The sequence below is a fragment of the Lissotriton vulgaris genome, chromosome 2_1 (genome assembly GCF_964263255.1).
Source record: "Lissotriton vulgaris chromosome 2_1, aLisVul1.2, whole genome shotgun sequence".
NCBI lineage: Eukaryota > Metazoa > Chordata > Amphibia > Caudata > Salamandridae > Lissotriton > Lissotriton vulgaris.
This window is the reverse complement of record NC_141687.1, coordinates 1,728,066,859-1,728,085,055: the sequence shown is the minus strand read 5'-3', so window position 1 is coordinate 1,728,085,055 and position 18,197 is coordinate 1,728,066,859. Positions and strand designations below refer to the sequence as shown.

The following is an 18,197-nucleotide window of genomic DNA, read 5'->3' as shown; positions in this document are numbered from 1 at the left end:
TTCATGATGTATGATCACCAGAGCGTCACTGACATCAACTTTATCTTTTATTATGCTCACTACTACAAATGTACCTAACCCAGACACTCAATAACTTGAATAATTGGTAAGAGACAACGTATGATATGTTAGGCCTAATGAACCTTTTCATACAGTGGACACCCTGAATGGGGAAAACGCCCTGCTCCATGGTCTCCTAGATTCCAAACTTGCACCCCATAGGAGAATCCCATATACCGCAGATAATATCGTCCAGGGCATGTAGGAATATCACTGCAACACCACCATCCTGATAAAACTCAGCTGACTCTCCAAGCCAACATGCACTACCTTCAAATCCAGCTGCACTATTTACAAAACCAGCACAACCTATGCCCACAACTCTCTAGCTGACAATGTTACCATCTTTGGTAACTCTTGGAACACCCACAGCCAGGACAACATCAGTCTGGAGACGAAGAAGTGTAAAGAATGTAAATACACAACAACAGACATTTTCCCTCTATGTATCCAGGATTCAAAACAACATAGCTGTATCCATCAGGACCTCCTCAACCCTGCTCAAAATCAGAAAAAAGTTGAAAACACACCTCTTTAAGGATACTACATGAGGATGCAGCATTGGGATTAGTAATAATGCGGAAACACTGTTTCACCTGACATTTTGAAAACTGTGTGCAGGAAAAACAGGCTCCAAACTCCGAATAGCATGTGGACTATGATATTCCCATTTCACATGGATTGTCTGTGAATATCCCTTTATTCTGACATCTCAGAAGTTCACATAACCGGTGTCTTGGTGACTATGGGTGCAGCACTGCCAATTTAGGTTCACTGCATCAGTCATAACCAGGGCCTATGTGCAAAAAGAATTTTACTACTCCTATTTATAGTACTACCGTAAGTGCTGCCACTACTACTCCGTGCCACCTTCTAAGCAATTGTACACTCCATTATGCTATTCATTTCCATCTTTAGTCTCCTATTCCTTTCCTCTCTCCCTTTCCCATATTTCAGTACCTCTGGCCTTATCTTTCCCTTCACCTACTGACTTCATAGTCTCCTTCTTTCCAAGTGTACTCCCCCCTTCTCGATTATTGTTTCACTCAGTGCATTAATTGATACTCACGGCAAACTTCAGGAGTTCTCCAGTGAATACAAATACAGGCCTTATTGCAGGCCTCAGCATAAGCAGCAACCGCAGTGCATAAGCATTCACAGTCTTCACCAGTGTCGCAGGCACATGTGTCACTTAAACAGGCATCATAATAAGGAATTGCGTCCACCTGATGGGAAAATGTGAGAGTTAATTTTAGAATCTTAGATTTATTGAGTGATCTTTCTTGGGTGCAATGTTTCTATTTTGATCACGTGCTCCATTATATTAGGCTCTTGGGACCTTCTCCATCTTATTGTGCTTGAGATTGTGGGAAGCACAACAGTACATGCTGATAATGGTGGTGGTGACAAGCATTAGTGGTGGGGAAAACAAATCAGTCATATTGACCCACTGTGAGGCACTAAGATGTTGTTGATGGCTTTAGGGTTAACTCCAAGGCCACATACAGACATCGGAGAATTCCACTGAGAAGGACCCCTAAGAGAATGATAACCGATAATAAATTGGGGATGGTGCCCAGGGAAAATATCTGAACAAAATCTCACTTTTGGGATTTTGTATCTCAGTTTTGTCTGTTGTTTCTAGATTTCTGTCTGTAGAATGTGAGAGTGTGTTTGTATGAGCAGACTGAATGGTGAGACTGTTATGAATGAGTTTATAAAGCTGATTCTATCTAGCTTTTTTATAATTGTTTCTGTGGGGGTTTTGTTTGAACATATGTATAAAAAAGTTTGTTATGTATTTTTTGACTAGTTCCTTGCTTAAATGTGGAAATAATGAATTGTTAACCACTGTTTTGTATAATAATACCACAAAAAATACTTTTGAAATGATAAACTTACCAAAAGAAATAAATGAAAAATAAAATGTAATTCAAATGAAAATTATTGGTTCTTGGACACTTTGATATGGTTGGGCGTTATCCTTGAAGAAAACAGATTTGAGTCATACCAATTTGTAAAAAAAGGTAGGTCAGTTCAGAAGTTTTCTATATAGCATATAGTTTAACTCCAACGCACCAAATCATAGCTCATTATAAGCACTGTTTATAATGAACCACAACTGAGGGCCCTGGAGTTGAAGCTGAAGGCAATGTGAGGTTTATATGTGTGCCTGTCAGTGGGTCATAACATTTAAAATTAAATATGTACTTAACCACTGGCTCACATCCTCCTGTCCTCAGTGTTTCTGAGTCCTACTGGGAGCACGTGGTTTTAAAGCCAACACTGTTAACCACTCCAGACGCTGATCTCATGTTGTTCAAAATGTTAAGCAGCATGACAGAAGCACCAGGAATGGTTGGAGCCTGCTGGCTCGATCAATACTCCCTCAGGCGCTGGGGGCTTGTGCTTCCTAAACCCAGCTGTCTAAGACAGCTTGAAATGGCGAGGTTTAAAGTGAACACGTTTGACCGGCTGACACAAGACAGTCAGCCCATCTAAAGTGACATGCACACCTTAAACGTAGGTGACCGCCAACCCTTCCTGCTGCTGCCACTCAGCATTAATGCCTATACCCCGCACTGATACTCAGCTCGGGAGTAGTGTAAAATAAAGTGGTAATAAATACATTTTATTGCCATTTTATTTTTCAACTGGGGCGATACTCCTTCGCCCTTATGGTGGAGTTGTGGTTCCATGCTGAGACCTAAAATGTCACAAATAAAGCCATCACCTGTTTTTTGGAAGAGTCTTCGGGCCCTGGTGCTTTAATGACTGGGATATATATGTAAGATGATGAGATTTTTAGATAAAAAATGTTGATCACAAGATTGGATATTCTTTTCCCAGTCTACAGCTTACTTGCACAGAAGTACTTCTAGTCCTGAGCATAACCATGATACAGGACCGGCTTTAGGGCAGTGCGCCTGGTGCGGCCGCACTGGGCGCTGACCTGTGGAGGGGAGCGATGTGACCTCAGGGGGCGGGCTGTGTTTAGCAATATCTTATTATAGGAGAGATGAGGGGCACTTTTGCAGATGGTAGTGAGAGAATCAGAGGAGTTGGTCATGGGACGTGGGGGCGCCAAAACTGATTGTGGCCCCGGGCGCCACCAGCATTAAAGCCGGCCCTGCCATGATGATCCTTCCCGGGCCCCTATGGGTCTGCAGAGATCATTTTCTAATGTGTGGGTTTTAAGAAGACGTTGGTGATCCAAGGACTAAAATATGACTTTGTGAGCATTTCAGATAAGAAGGATGATTTCCATGGGAATCATAAGATTGTATAGGGACTGGAAGGGTGAGCAACACACTGCTAGTGGTTATAATTTTGCTAAAGGTTGACTTCTGCATCGATGCTTTCCCCTGCCTGTTAGCTTTCTTATTGTGAGCATGGTTAGAGGTCTTGACCCAATACATTGCATGAGACAGGAGGGCAATACCCCAATATTAAAACCACCTCCAATACCTATGGTTCCGCAAATTGGTTAAAGAAGAGATCAAATTCATATCCCAACTAAATTCTCGTTTTAGGAGCTGATTTATATGTTGCCAACAGTGACGCAGTACTCTTTCTGCCAACATAATGGTTCATCCACCCAGTTTAAATGCAAGCAGACCTTTGGTGTAATGGCAGCGGAGACTACTCCATCTCTGCCATGGCTACACCCCTCCAACAACCCATACTCCAACCTCAGTTAGCTGGGCAGATATATTATACAGTTTTCACTGCCCGTCACTGATGGGAAAACCCTGGTGGTAAGGGGCAGTGAAAATTGAAAAATTTCCGCCTCCCCCTCCCGCCCCTGGGGATAACTCCCATAGCGAGGAGGGGGCTGTTTTTGTATGTTCAAAAATAATGTCCTGCTTTGCAGTTTTGTTTTTGAAAATAAAAATTAAAAAGGTAACTTTACAGTACAGCTCAGTCTGGCAAAGTTACAATACATTGCAGAAACTGCTCAGAAGGTAGTTCTTGTCAATGATTAAAATGTGTCGCCGACCCAGTGCCCGACCCCCAAATTTTAAACTGGCCCTTAGTCTTTCGAAAAAGATAAAAGATTTAAAATGAAACATTTTCTTGAGATATATCTTTGGTGACTATTCATACCGAGACCAGCTTCAGACTTTTTTTTGTTTATTTCACACATACATTTGCTAGAATGTTGTAACCACACACAGGAGTCAAACTGCTGCACTTTTGAAAAAGGAACCGTAGATGATAAAAAACTACTAAGAAGCATCTGTGAAATTTTGAGGCAGTAATATAGTGAGCTGCAAATATATGTTTGGATTAAATTATAGAAAAGAGGGCTCTGGTCTATACTTGCCAAATGCCTGATAGCTCTTATCGGAGACTCTTGGAAGAGATGCTGTGTAACAGTTTCTTAGCTTTTCAACACAAACCAAAAAACAATCACAAATACAGACAAAAAAGTGGAATGCTTTTGGCAAATGACAATAACACTAATTCCTTGCTCACATGCGCTAGTGAAATTACTTCATAATTGGGGAGACAAACTAATATATAATTAAATGTGGTTCTAGAAGGAGAGTGCCACACTCTATTAGAGTACTATAATATTACTAAATTGTCATTGCCTGATGTAGGTTTCAGTTTTCACACAAGTGGCAGTGCTGATAGGAAGGAGCACATATACTTTACAAGATAAGGCTTTTTCTTCTTTACAGAGTAGGAAGTTCAGTTCTCAACAGTCAAAAGCCATTTTAAAGCACATCTCATAAACACTTCAGTTACCTTCAAGATAGTAAGTACATTTATTGATTTAGACCTCTACAAAGATCGGCAATTTAAAATAAAAAAACATCAATGCAGTATTATAAATATAGGAGTAATATGTATAAATTCATTTAAAACAATTATAGATTTTTTTGGAAGGTATACAAATTATGACAAGCAAATTCATTTGGTGTAGAACTAATTAAAACAGGCAAATAATTAGCAGTAAATAGATTGTATTTACAGAATATTGTTTTTTTTAAAAAGCAATGCCGAGCTTCTACCAATCCATTAATAGGGCAAATGTATAACACGTGCTATTGTGTGTACTCCTCCATTACATAGCTTGCCTAATCATGTCTTATCACTTGTTTTGACCTAGTGTTTAGCATAGGCATTTAGAGGTCACATTCCTAGACAAAGCATAATAACACAGCATTGAACGTTTTCTTCTAGAGTAAATCTCACATATTGTTGCTTAGTCTTGTACTTTAGGGTAGCTGAGAGCAATGAACAATATCTAGGTTGAAACTTAGAAGCGCTCATGTTTTTATAAAATATCTTCCAGTGTTCACGTGACTGTTGGAGGGATATAGGGAAAATGAAATGGTCTAAAGCTGTCGCGAGATTTTCCTTAAAAGTATAGCTACTAGTTCCAACCTGAAAGGTGACTCTCAGAGAGCCTTCTACCGCATGCAATGGGTTCTGTGCTCAACTGATTACGTTGGCAGTGGTACTTGTACTAGCTAACAAGAGTTCCCGAGGAGTACTTGTACAAGTGTAGCTTGGCTCATTGTGGTTATTTTACAGATTAATTTCCCTTCAATCATATTCAAGGTATGCCATTTGTTTATGGGAATATAGTCTAATGCATATGTCAGAGTGGAAGAAATTGTAGCATGATATATTTCAAGGAGTGAGTGGAATTGTCTCTTTCCAGCGGAAGAATAAAAATACACTCCCAGGATAAGTATATGCTTTTACTATCAGTTTACTACTTAATTTCCAGTCAAAGTGAATTTTTTCTCTCCTAAACGCTACTGCTTTTGTTTTGGAGATATTTACCTTTAACACCTTCGCAGCGTCGAACGTTCAGCGCCCAGTGCTGAACGTTCGGAGAACGAATGCTGGCCCGTCGGCCAACGGTCGTGCGCAGCACTGGCAAAGTAGTGCTCGAGACGACCGTTGGCCGACGGCAGCACTTAAAGGGTTAAGTAACTTGTTTTGGTGTACCTAAGAAAAGCTTCTATATTGCATTTTAGACCGATCGGTGTGAGATCAAAAAGTACCACATCGTCAGCATATAATAAAACGTGTATGAAGCATGAAGCTATTTTAGGGGGGTAAGTTCTTTATTCTTAGGAAACACTCCGGTAAGTCGCTTAGTAATAAGGGGAACAAACAGAGGGGCTAATAAGCATCCATGCTTCAGTCCAAGTTCGGATCTTATGAGTTAGACCTTCACCCCTCCCATCAGGACAATGCAGCACATTGACGAGTGTAAGGCGACAATTAGCCTCAAGAGAGCTTCCGGAATTCGCATTTTCATAAATGTCCTTCAAAGCTTAGGTCTATCGACCCTGTTGAAGGTTGTTGGAAAGTCTACAAACAGACTACAGACTACCTTCGATTTAGTTGTAACATAATTATCAAGTATTGTTTGTAAAAGCCCAATATTGTCAATCACAAAATGCTTCCTCTGTAACAGCAGGAGGGCAGTTGGGGGGTTGGGGGTCAAAACGAGCAGTAGCAATTTGGAGCTGGAGGCGGAGATGCGACTCACCTCAGCTCAGCTCACCACAGCTTCACTTGCTTGGCTCAAGGATGTCCTGAGTTCCAAGCACAGTCTCTGCCAATCAGGTGAGCCGCGGGGACAGTAGTGGATCCAGGCGGGGCACGAGCGGGGCACATTGGGACTCTCTCACAAACTGCACCCAAAACTAACTGAGCTGCATCTGCAGTGTCACAGGACTCGCATTCTCTGAAGTCGAATACAGCTGCAGCACTCGTGCTTACACAACCGCCTAACTCTTCAGTCTTTAATGACTGCCAGACTCCGCCGTCCACTATCCCCATTTACAGTCCCTCGCTCCTTCGCTATGGTGTCTCTGCGTCTCAGGATAACTGTATTGGCAAGGAAAAATTGCCCTGCGGTGGCAATTCATACCTAAGAGGGGTATCTTGTGGGCCTTGTAGAAAGCAAGATTATCGGAAAAGACACTAGAGTTTCTGGTAACGGGCAAAGATCCTAAATGTGTCCGTTTAAAAACACAGACGTCGATGAAATTCAAAGGCATACAATTGTTGTTTTTATGAAGAGAAACATTTCCAATATAGGTACTTTGGTACCAGACCTTGGACAGGAGACAGAGCTTGTCCAAGGCCTAAATACCTAAAGAAAACATTAGCCTGATTTGTGGACGATTGTTTATGGCTTATTATTTTATTAAATCATTAAAGATGGGCCTGACTTGCAAAGGGACTGCCCTTGCTTGGGGCAGTCTTAGGACTAATGGATCTGATTCATGAAGATTTCCTCTGTCTTAAGATATCATCAACGTAGGTTTTTTGTATAGGTTTAGTTTGACAGCATCTTCAGCCAAGGGAAAACCACAGGAAATCATTGGAAATCGGCCCATATTTCCAGACTTGAGTGAGTCTCAAGACTTAAACCAGCAACATTCATTCTTCAAAAGCCTACATAAGCTTACACAGCTATTTGGAGGTAAGTGGAGTTCATTTTCTGTACCTTTACCTTCAAACCTTTAGATCCACAGGCAAATTATCATCATACAGCCACTGAAGGCTGGAAAGCAAAGGGAAAGCCGTTCTTCACACAAAGTACCATACATTTGGAAGGTATGAAAAAAGAGTGAATGCCTTGGTGTGAAAAATATAATTTCTTTAATTTTCATGGAAATTACCAAAGGGGAGACTCTACCCCATTTTCGAATATAGTCTTATAGCCTGCTGCCATGGGCTATACCGGTCCTTAAAGGATCTGAACCTGACTTTTGTAGGCCAGAGCCACAGGTGAAGGAAAAAACAGAGCTTAACAACTGGTAAAAGCAGAATGGCTATAAGGCTGTTAGAACATTCCATAGGAGAAACAGAGAGACGAATATTAGAATGTTGGCAAAGAAGGTGTGTACTAGCAATTATAGGCCACAAGCCAATTCATTGTCATCAATTGAGCTCCCAACAATCCAATTTTCTCATATAGCCTTATAGCCCACTGTAGATGTCCATACCAACCATTAAAGGCCCACCCCAGCATTAAAGGCCCAAGCTGAAGGCTACGGGGGGCAATAGGGCTACTAGAACATTAATCCACTAGAGGGCAGAATGTTCTAACAAAAAAACAAAGGCTTCAGTGAGCCCAAGGGGATTTAGTCCATTAGGCGTTTGTTCACAGCAACAGCGGTGAACCACAGACATTGGAATGTTGGAATGTTGGAATGCTGAACATTCTGGGTTTTACTAGCCATTAGAAGCGCGGAGCACTCCGTGTCTTCAATAGAGCTCCCAACATTCAAATGTTGTAATATTGCATGTGAGCAATCAGGACCTGTTTGCAGTGTCTCCCCACTTTTTGCCCTATGTTTGATTACTAGGTGCTGGTTTTCTAGCTCTGATTGCACCCTGGGCTCTGCTAACCAGTCCCAGGGCATGTGCTCTGCATACAAGTATATGGTAATTAGATATAATGACGTTGGTACTGACATACCCCTATAAGTCCCTAGTGTATAATATGGCAGTGAGGTTTAGAGGTCTCGTAGATTTCCTACACTGAAGTGTGCATGGAAAGGGGCGACCACTCGGTCCCCCCGAACGTATGGCGGAGTGCCTCGATCCCCCCGGGAAGCCATTTTTGGGCGGGAGGCGCGTCTCGGCTGGTATGCCCGAAGCGGCGTAGCCGGGGCGCGCTTTTTCCCGCCCTAGAGTGGGCTGGCCTAGACACTGACGCAGCCAGCCACGCCCTCGGGGCAGGCAGGGGCGGGTTTACGCCCGCCCTGAAGACGGATAAAAAGGGACGCAAGACCAGAAGACATCCTCTTGTTCTTGTGCTCTGAAGCTGCACCTCCTCGCTGCACGTGAGCTCGGGACAGAACGAAGAGCCAATTTTGAGCGTTTTAATCGTTCTTGTTTGTTTTGCAGTTACTTTGTTGGAGAATGCCGAAGAAGGTGGGAAAGCGCATCACTACCGACCAGATGCTGCGTGTTCTCATGAAGGAGATGTCCGAGCTAAAGAAGCGGGTGGACAAGAATGAGGAAAGGGGTCCAAAACGTCCTTTGGCGGGAGCAGCCCCGGGAGGGAAAAACAAGAGGCCCAGGAGGGGGGCAGCGGGTGAAGACATCCCGGGTCCTAGTACCCCGCTCGAGGCTCCAACTCCCGTGCCGGAGGAGGGGAATCCGATTCCCGTTGTGGTCACCCCCGTGTCCGAGGATGATATGCCGCCCGAGCTGGCAGCACAATTGGCAGCGTGGTTGGGTAAAGGTAACGAGGGCGCCACGGCTGTCGAGGCGCAGGCGCTGATAAAGCAATTGCGTGAGAAACGGGAAGCAGCCAAGGTGCCCGTGCCGGCTGCAGTAGGGGACAAGACACCAGGGACGAATGCGACCACAGAGGCAGCGTGAGGTGCAGGTAAGCGGCCATTGCCGATCGCGAGGGATGAGTCAACTCCCTCTCGGAGAGAAAAGTTGGGGCAACATGTTCCTTTGGCAATTAAGGAAAAGATTTGGGCGGGGGAGTATGTGAACATTTTTTCATTGCTTGTTGATCATTATGAGGTAGAGCATGTAAAGAGTCAGAAGGATCTCATGCATCCGAGTGTTTGGCGCGCAAAAATGGCCGCCTTTAAAGTGAATGAGAATATCGGCAATTGGGGCAATGCTTGGGGAATCTTTACATCAATCTTGGGGGAACGTAGACCTGAGTTGCTTTCTGAGTTCCCAATCTATCAATCACGAATCATGGGGTACTCGACATCGCACCAGGGTAATCATTGGTTCTGTTACGATAATCTGTTCAGAAAGGAAAAGGAGCATAATAAAAGTTTAACCTGGGATTGTTATGATGCCTTGACTTGGGATAAAATGAAGGAGTCAGGAATGTTGAAAATGCAGTTGGTGGGAAGTAATGTTGGCGAATCCTCCCGGCAATATGCGGGGACGCCCTTTCAATCAGGTACGGGTGCCGATGATCACTCGAAACCTACCGGCAATACCGGAAAAAGGGGTTTCTGCTTTAATTACAACAGAGGTAAATGTACTAGGCCGCAGGGATCGTGTAAATTCAAACATGAATGTAGTGGTTGTGGGTCGTCCCATCCTGAGGCCTCGTGCAGAGCCAGAACGGGTGATAACGGGGGGAGAGGAGGTGCCAAACAGGTCTAATATAGTCCGAGGGGCGCCTTTACCCACTCCGATTGATACCCTGGCAATGATTCCTTGGCTCAGTGACTACCCGGATCGTACTTCTGCTGGGGTGCTGCGGAACGGTTTTTCGTATGGTTTCCGCATCCCGGTAGGGGACTTTCAGGGTGTGGATAAGTGTAAAAATCAACTTTCCGTCCTGCAGCGTACAACCGTAGTACAGGATAAGATCCGGAAGGAGGTGATTCGAGGTCGGGTCGCCGGCCCGTTTAGTGTACCCCCGGTCCAGAATTTTGTTTGTTCTCCCTTAGGGGTAGTCCCCAAGAAAGACCCCGGTGAGTTCCGACTGATTCATAATTTATCAGCTCCACGAGGTCTTTCCGTAAATGAGGCAATCGATCCAGTAGTGTGTTCGGTGCGGTACGCATCCTTCGATGAGGCCGTAGCCATTTTGAATCGCCTGGGGCCCGGGGCGCTGATGGCGAAGTCAGATATCGAGTCAGCGTTCCGATTGCTCCCGGTACACCCAGACGACCAGCGTCTCCTAGGATTCATGTTTCAGGGTTGTTATTACATGGATAGGTGTATGCCAATGGGGTGCTCTATATCCTGTGCTTATTTCGAGAAATTCAGTAGTTTTCTACAATGGGCCTTCACAAAGAACACGGGCTTTCAAGATGTAATGCACTACCTTGATGATTTTCTGTTTCTTGGGGCAGCCGGGGGTCTTGAATGTGGCCGGGCCTTGGCCGAATTTTGTGTGTTGATGAAACATTTTGGTGTGCCATTGGCGCCGGGTAAAACAGTGGGTCCTACGACTTGCCTCGAGTTTCTGGGGATCGAGTTGGACTCCATTGAGGGGTGTTTCCGTTTGCCAGCTGAGAAAGTGTTGAAGTTCAGGGCTGCGCTGCAAATGTGTATAAATGCATCAAAAGTTACGCTGCAACAATTACAGCAGGTGGTGGGACAGTTGAATTTTGCCTTGAGGGTAATACCAATGGCCCGCCCCTTTTCCCGTTACATTGCCCAAGCGATGGTCGGCCTCAAAGAGGGCCATCATCGCACGAGACTATCGGCCGAGATCCGCCAGGACATGCGTATTTGGTTAGCATTTTTGGCGGATTTCAATGGTAGAATCGTCTGGAATGAACCAGCCGTGTCTTCTGAAGAGCTGGGGCTATGGACAGATTCGGCAGGAAGCATAGGTTTTGGCGCCATCTTCGGCACGAAATGGTCGGCACAAAGATGGCCGACATGGTGGCATGAGAATGGTCTGACGAGTAATATTGCTTTCCTGGAACTGTTTCCCATCTTGGTGGCCTTGAGAACATGGCCCGATGGGTTCAAAGATCACTCGGTCATATTTTGGTCTGACAATATGACCGTGGTCGAGTGCATCAATAGTCAGGCAGCACGTTGTAAACTGATTTTAAGACTGCTTAAGGAAATTGTTTTACTGTGTATGCAATTGAACGTGCTATTCAGAGCAAAACACGTTCCAGGGGTGATGAATCAGGCGGCTGACGCACTGTCTCGTTTTCAAATGCAGGCTTTTTCGGGTTTCCTTCCCTCAGCGGACCCAGAGCCGGCACCCTTTCCCGAAGCTCTCTGGTCTCTCGGTGCCCCGAACTTCGTCACCTCGTGGGAGAGAGTCTAGCACCAAGGACGAGGAAGGCATATGAAGGGGCGTTTCGGGCCTATTTAGCCTTTTTGGGGAGTGATAGAGAGCGACTTTGGGGTCACGAGGAATGGGTAGTGAATTTCCTGATATCCTTACGTAGGGCTGGGAAATCGGTGGCTACGTCCCAGAGGCATCGTGCTGCCATTTCCTTTGTTGCCAGAGCACACGCTATCCAGGACCCAACAGCGTCTTTCGTTGTACAGAAAGCGCTGCGTGGGTGGCAACGCCTTGAGGGTCGCAGAGTAGATGAAAGGCGCCCGATAGGTTTGGATAGATTGTCCCAGTTGTTGGCCACACTCCCGGCCACATGTTCATCTCAGTTTGAGGAAGTGCTGTTCCGAGCCGCTTTTACGCTAGCATTTCACGGAGCAATGCGGGTAAGCGAACTGGTTGCAAGGAACAAACTGGATGTGGCGGGGGGTTTGTGCCAAGAACACGTTCAGATCAGGGGAGAAACAATGACTGTCTCCTTTGTAAGGTCAAAGACTGACCAAGATGGGATGGGTGACTGCGTCATCATACGCAGGATTCCTGGGTCCTCCATATGTCCGGTAAAGTGTTTAGAGGATTACCTAGCACGAAGGGTGGCAGCATGGGGGGGGACTTTGTTAAGACACGCGGACGCCACCCCACTGACGAAATTTCAGTTTCAGCGGGTGCTTGCGATGTCAATTGCCGCTGCGGGCTTGAACCCGGGCGAATTTGGGACCCATTCCTTTCGGATAGGGGCTGCTACGGAAGCTACAGCCAGGGGTCTTAATGTTGAGCAAGTAAAACGAGTGGGGCGTTGGTCCTCCAATTGTTATAAAAGATACGTGCGGTTGCACATGTTGTGAAGCTGTAATAATGTACTCACGCTTCTTGTTTTGTTTGATTTGCAGTTACGCAAGCCTACGAGGCGGGGCGGACTATGCAGTCGACCCTACACCGGGCCAGCGGTCAGACATCACCGGCTGTGAAAAAGGAGGTGTGGGTCGTGGGCCACTCATACGTGAGGCGTGCCGCAGACGTATTCAAAGCAGGTGACATGATTCACGTAGCTGGGGAATACGGGTACAGGATGTCCTTCTACGGAAGGGGCGGTCTCTGTATTGACCAGTTTCAAACATTTTTCGAGGGTTTGTTAGGGCGGACAAGGTCACCGCCGTCTATAGTCATAGTACATTTAGGGGGCAATGATTTGGTCACCACCGGTAGACGACTTCTCCTAGAGGCAATGCTTTCCACTGTAAGTTGGTTGGCGAGGAGAGTTCCGGGGTGCACAATTGCGTGGTCCCATATGATCCCACGAAAGGTGTGGCGGGGGGCTATTTCGATTCATGCTTTGAACCATTCTGTTAGAAAACTTAATAACAAAGTCAGTAGGTTGTTCCTTTCCAAGACATTGCATTCTATCTCGCATGGTTGTATTAATGATGACAGTATGTATTTGGGGGATGGTGTGCATTTGTCTCGGGTGGGAAATGAGTTACTCATAGGAGACTTCTTAGCATGGTTAAAAACGTTGAAACATGACCTTTAGGTAGGAGTTTTGTGGGGGGTCCGGATAGCCGGTCAACTATCCGGCCTGTGGCGGTAAGGTCATGATCGGTGAGCACTAATTAGAAGATCCCTATGAGTGGGCGTCACCCAACACGGATGGGAGCGCTCGGGAGAGGTGGCCATTGGCCCCTCAATGGGGAGGCGGTCCCTTCTAAGGATGGGTCGCCGGAAGTAAAGGAAAGGCGGTCAAGGCCCCTTCCTTTGTAGGAGGGGTTACAGCCCCCTCCTGGGGAATTTCCCGGGGCCAGTGACATCTGCGACGGCAGATGCGGTAAGTTGTGTGGGGTTGGGGGGAGGTCTACGATACCTTCTAGATACCTCACACGAGTCTTCGAACGACCTTTAACTGGCGTCGAGTTTTTAGGTGCCCCCGTCAAGTCAAGGGAAATTGGTAGTAGTTGCACTTGAGGTACGCCTCCGTGCTGTCGCCCCTCCCAAGTGGGAGGGGTAAGTCGGGTTAGGGATCTTGACACCGGTTACGACCTTGCCGTTGGCCCTTAAACGTTAGGATGTACAATTTCAATATTTCAAGAAAATGTTTTTGTAGGATGTTAGTTCGGCTAGGAGAACCTCTGTATTAGAGAATCTGTTAAGGTTAGCCAAACATCGCAATGTGGTAATGAAATTGTACATAACATGAAACGTTTAATGTTTTTAATTTTGTTTTTAATAAATACGGCCGGGAGGGTCACTCCCTCCCACTTCCAAAAACTTCAAGAACTGTTTCCGGTTTCCCTCCTTTTGGGGATTGTGTTGAGAGGGGGTGGCGGGTATCTCAGCCATATGGAAAGGGGCGACCACTCGGTCCCCCCGAACGTATGGCGGAGTGCCTCGATCCCCCTTGGGAAGCCATTTTTGGGCGGGAGGCGCGTCTCGGCTGGTATGCCCGAAGCGGCGTAGCCGGGGCGCGCTTTTTCCCGCCCTAGAGTGGGCTGGCCTAGACACTGACGCAGCCAGCCACGCCCTCGGGGCAGGCAGGGGCGGGTTTACGCCCGCCCTGAAGACGGATAAAAAGGGACGCAAGACCAGAAGACATCCTCTTGTTCTTGTGCTCTGAAGCTGCACCTCCTCGCTGCACGTGAGCTCGGGACAGAACGAAGAGCCAATTTTGACCCACCCACCAGCCCCTGGAGACAGCCAGTTGTGTGTAATAAAGTTGATCAATAATTCTGTTTCTGTTTTGTTTACAGGTTGTGATAGTATCATGTTGATGTTGAGTATAATAAAGAATGGTCTAATTTTGTGTAGGTTTTGTGATTAAAGAGATTCGGATATAGTATCGATTTTTAAGCATGCTCTTTCGGTCATAGTGGCCAATGTATTCTTAGGTTTAGTTAGCATTGTCGTATTTATTTTGGTAGGCGGTAAGGTCATGATCGGTGAGCACTAATTAGAAGATCCCTATGAGTGGGCGTCACCCAACACGGATGGGAGCGCTCGGGAGAGGTGGCCATTGGCCCCTCAATGGGGAGGCGGTCCCTTCTAAGGATGGGTCGCCGGAAGTAAAGGAAAGGCGGTCAAGGCCCCTTCCTTTGTAGGAGGGGTTACAGCCCCCTCCTGGGGAATTTCCCGGGGCCAGTGACATCTGCGACGGCAGATGCGGTAAGTTGTGTGGGGTTGGGGGGAGGTCTACGATACCTTCTAGATACCTCACACGAGTCTTCGAACGACCTTTAACTGGCGTCGAGTTTTTAGGTGCCCCCGTCAAGTCAAGGGAAATTGGTAGTAGTTGCACTTGAGGTACGCCTCCGTGCTGTCGCCCCTCCCAAGTGGGAGGGGTAAGTCGGGTTAGGGATCTTGAAAATGTTTTTGTAGGATGTTAGTTCGGCTAGGAGAACCTCTGTATTAGAGAATCTGTTAAGGTTAGCCAAACATCGCAATGTGGTAATGAAATTGTACATAACATGAAACGTTTAATGTTTTTAATTTTGTTTTTAATAAATACGGCCGGGAGGGTCACTCCCTCCCACTTCCAAAAACTTCAAGAACTGTTTCCGGTTTCCCTCCTTTTGGGGATTGTGTTGAGAGGGGGTGGCGGGTATCTCAGCCATACTGCCCTGTGTCATGATGTCATATTAAAGGCAGCCATGCTTTGCAGACTATCTTTAAAATTAAACTATATACAGATTCAACTTTGGAATCAAAGGTACTTCCAAAGTAGTAATCTACCTGACAGGAACGAACTCAAAATATTATTCAAGGTATCAAGATGTAAGTTAAGATACATTCAACAACTTGCCACTGTTAGATTTACAATTAGGGATGGGTGTGGCTCGTGGAGTTTACTCTGCAGACTTCCACTGAGGTGGATAAAAACTAAGCAAGATTCCACGGAGATCCGCACTCCATTGTGCTTTGCACACCAGAAGGGTACATGCTTTATAAAACTGCAGTGCCTCCTGTCAAGCTGGCCCAGCATGAATAAATGGGGTCCGGGAATGAATTGAACTGATGCCTGGAGTCTGCAGTCTGGAAATATAGCATGCAATTAGCCCCGCATTCAAGGGTTTCAAGCACCTGCAATGTGGCAGTTCCAAAGTAAGCTAGAGATTTTCAATCAAGGGGTTTTGGTTTATTTTAATAATTAGGAGGGGCAAGAGGGAGCTGGGATACAGCGGTTTCTGGAACTTTCCTGTCAGGCTAGTACTCCGGAAAAAATTATACAACTGGGAAAGCAGTTTGGAGAAATAATCGATAAAAAAAATTCTAATGCTATACAAATGTGTACTTTATTCCAATTCAGTGTGTACTTGTTTTTCAGAATTGTTTACATATTTGCTGAAAGTACTATTCAATGCTATGCCATGGTTAAATTCCATAGTGCAACCAATGGCTTAGAAAGAAGTTCAGAACACTTACATTTAAAAGATATTTCTTTTATGATAGAGGTAACTCTCAGTTCAGAACTTTAGGAGCCATTTTTGTCATTATTATGTTTGATAAATGAAGCTTGAGAGAGCAACGCTGTATGCTCTAAGGAAACAAAGCATTCAACGAGCATGAGCACAACACAAAATGCTGAATGCAAAATGTATTTAATAAATTAATTAGAACTTTCCCTCCCCTCATTGAATATGCTGCTACATCCTGCTCTTCCTCTCTCTTTGTCCCTCCTTAGTGTTAGTGTCTGCTTGTCTATGTCATGTCTCTGTGATGTCATCCATGTTTCTACCTGTTGCTGTTCAAAGGATTTATCAGTTACCTGGAGGCTGAGCAGGAGGTTATCTGCTCTGGGGTTTATTCCAGATTACATTCCTACTTGAATGCTGTACCGGACCATCCAATCCCAAGAATAAATATACTATATGAACATTACAACAAGGAGTATTCCTTTTATTTTACTGAATGCAACATATGCCACCTAAGTTTAGTGTTTACAATAACTAAAGTCCTTATGCATTGACGGCAGAGGTGATTGTTGGTAATGTTAACACTCACTAAACATACTAAAGTAAGGCATGATTGATTGATCGTAGAAAAAAAGGAAAACAGATTTAAGTAAATTCCAAAGCAAACAGCAAGTGTCTGGCAAACCTGCATTATTCTGCCACTGTGCAGCTATGGGAAGTTAGGGATTTCAAGTATCTTTTTCAAAGGCGATGAACAAAATGAGCCAGAAGAATCATAGCTCACCTTGCTTCTTGGCGTGTGCGCATGCTCTTGCTCGCACACAGCCTTATTAAATTATTAAGCACTCACTTTCTAGATGGTATTCCATGACTAGCACCAAGCTCGAAGCACCAAAACATCAATCAATACTAGGTGATCACGTCGTCTATTCCCAAAGGTCCTCAGGCAGCCCTGCTCCTGATGTGCCTTTATTGTCATTTGCCTGTGCAGCAGCAGCACACAGGTGAAACAGTGGATCTGTCTAGCTCTCTACCGCACATGGGAGGGGCAGCACGGCTTCGCCTCTTGTTCGAAACTTGATTGAGTTAATTCGCTATGGGTTATGATTGAGAAGGAGATCCAGCTGCCGATCACACTGCAAAACTAAGGGACTGGCAGCTGATGTACTCTACTCTAGTCTTCCTCTGCTGGCGCTTTGTAGTGAAATTGAAAGCTCCTAGTTTAACATCAGTGGGGGAGCATCATGGCTGCTACTGGCAGCCAGGGCGGGGCCCGGTGCACTGCCTGCCGTTTTTACATATGGGACAATCCAGGTGCCAATACCTGGTGGAAGGCAGAGTTTCTGGGCAGAGTAAAAACAAATCTGCGAACTCCGGAGCTGTGTTTGCCACCCACTCCTATTTATAATAAATATCAGAGAAATCAAGTTATTAAAAATTATTTTCTTTAAGCCAAAACCCAGCCTTTCAGCTACCCTCTCCTGATTGTTTTACCTCTACCAGGCTGAGCCAAGCTATTTTAATGAGTTGTGAAGAAACCTGCTAGAGAGATAATGGATTTCCTGTGGGAGAAGAACTGCAGCTGCAGAAGCTACAGGCAGGAGGGGTGGAGTGGCCAACCTGGTCTTCAAAGGGACAATGACACTTTCAGTCAGCAAAGGCTCACCTCCACATCCTGCAATCCCAGCCAAACAGGAACCCCTGTAATTAGATTAGGGAGAGGGCCGGAAGGGGAGTGTTAGGAAATCTTACTTATGCCAGTGGGTTGGCTTATCCTGATCTAATCTCCAGGGAGCGGCTTTCTCATCTTGGATTTTGGGAGAATATGGCTTTCTGGGGCAAGAATAAGCCACACCTTGGAGGAAGTAGTCATAAACCTGTGTGTCACCCTGCTTCCCACTGGTCAGAGATCCCCCTGCTTGAGACCCAGGAACACTGCATAAATAGGGAAT

General features: G+C 45.5%; 1 protein-coding gene across 1 annotated transcript in view; it reads right to left on the bottom strand.

Annotated features, from left to right (window-relative positions):
- LOC147733201 (mucin-2-like) overlaps positions 1-18,197 on the bottom strand; it is a 1,190,401-nt gene that overhangs the window by 419,893 nt on the left and 752,311 nt on the right. The window contains exon 25 of the mRNA XM_086957735.1: positions 1,130-1,286. Coding sequence (XP_086813861.1) covers positions 1,130-1,286 — 157 coding nt within the window. The remainder of the gene's footprint in view (positions 1-1,129; positions 1,287-18,197) is intronic.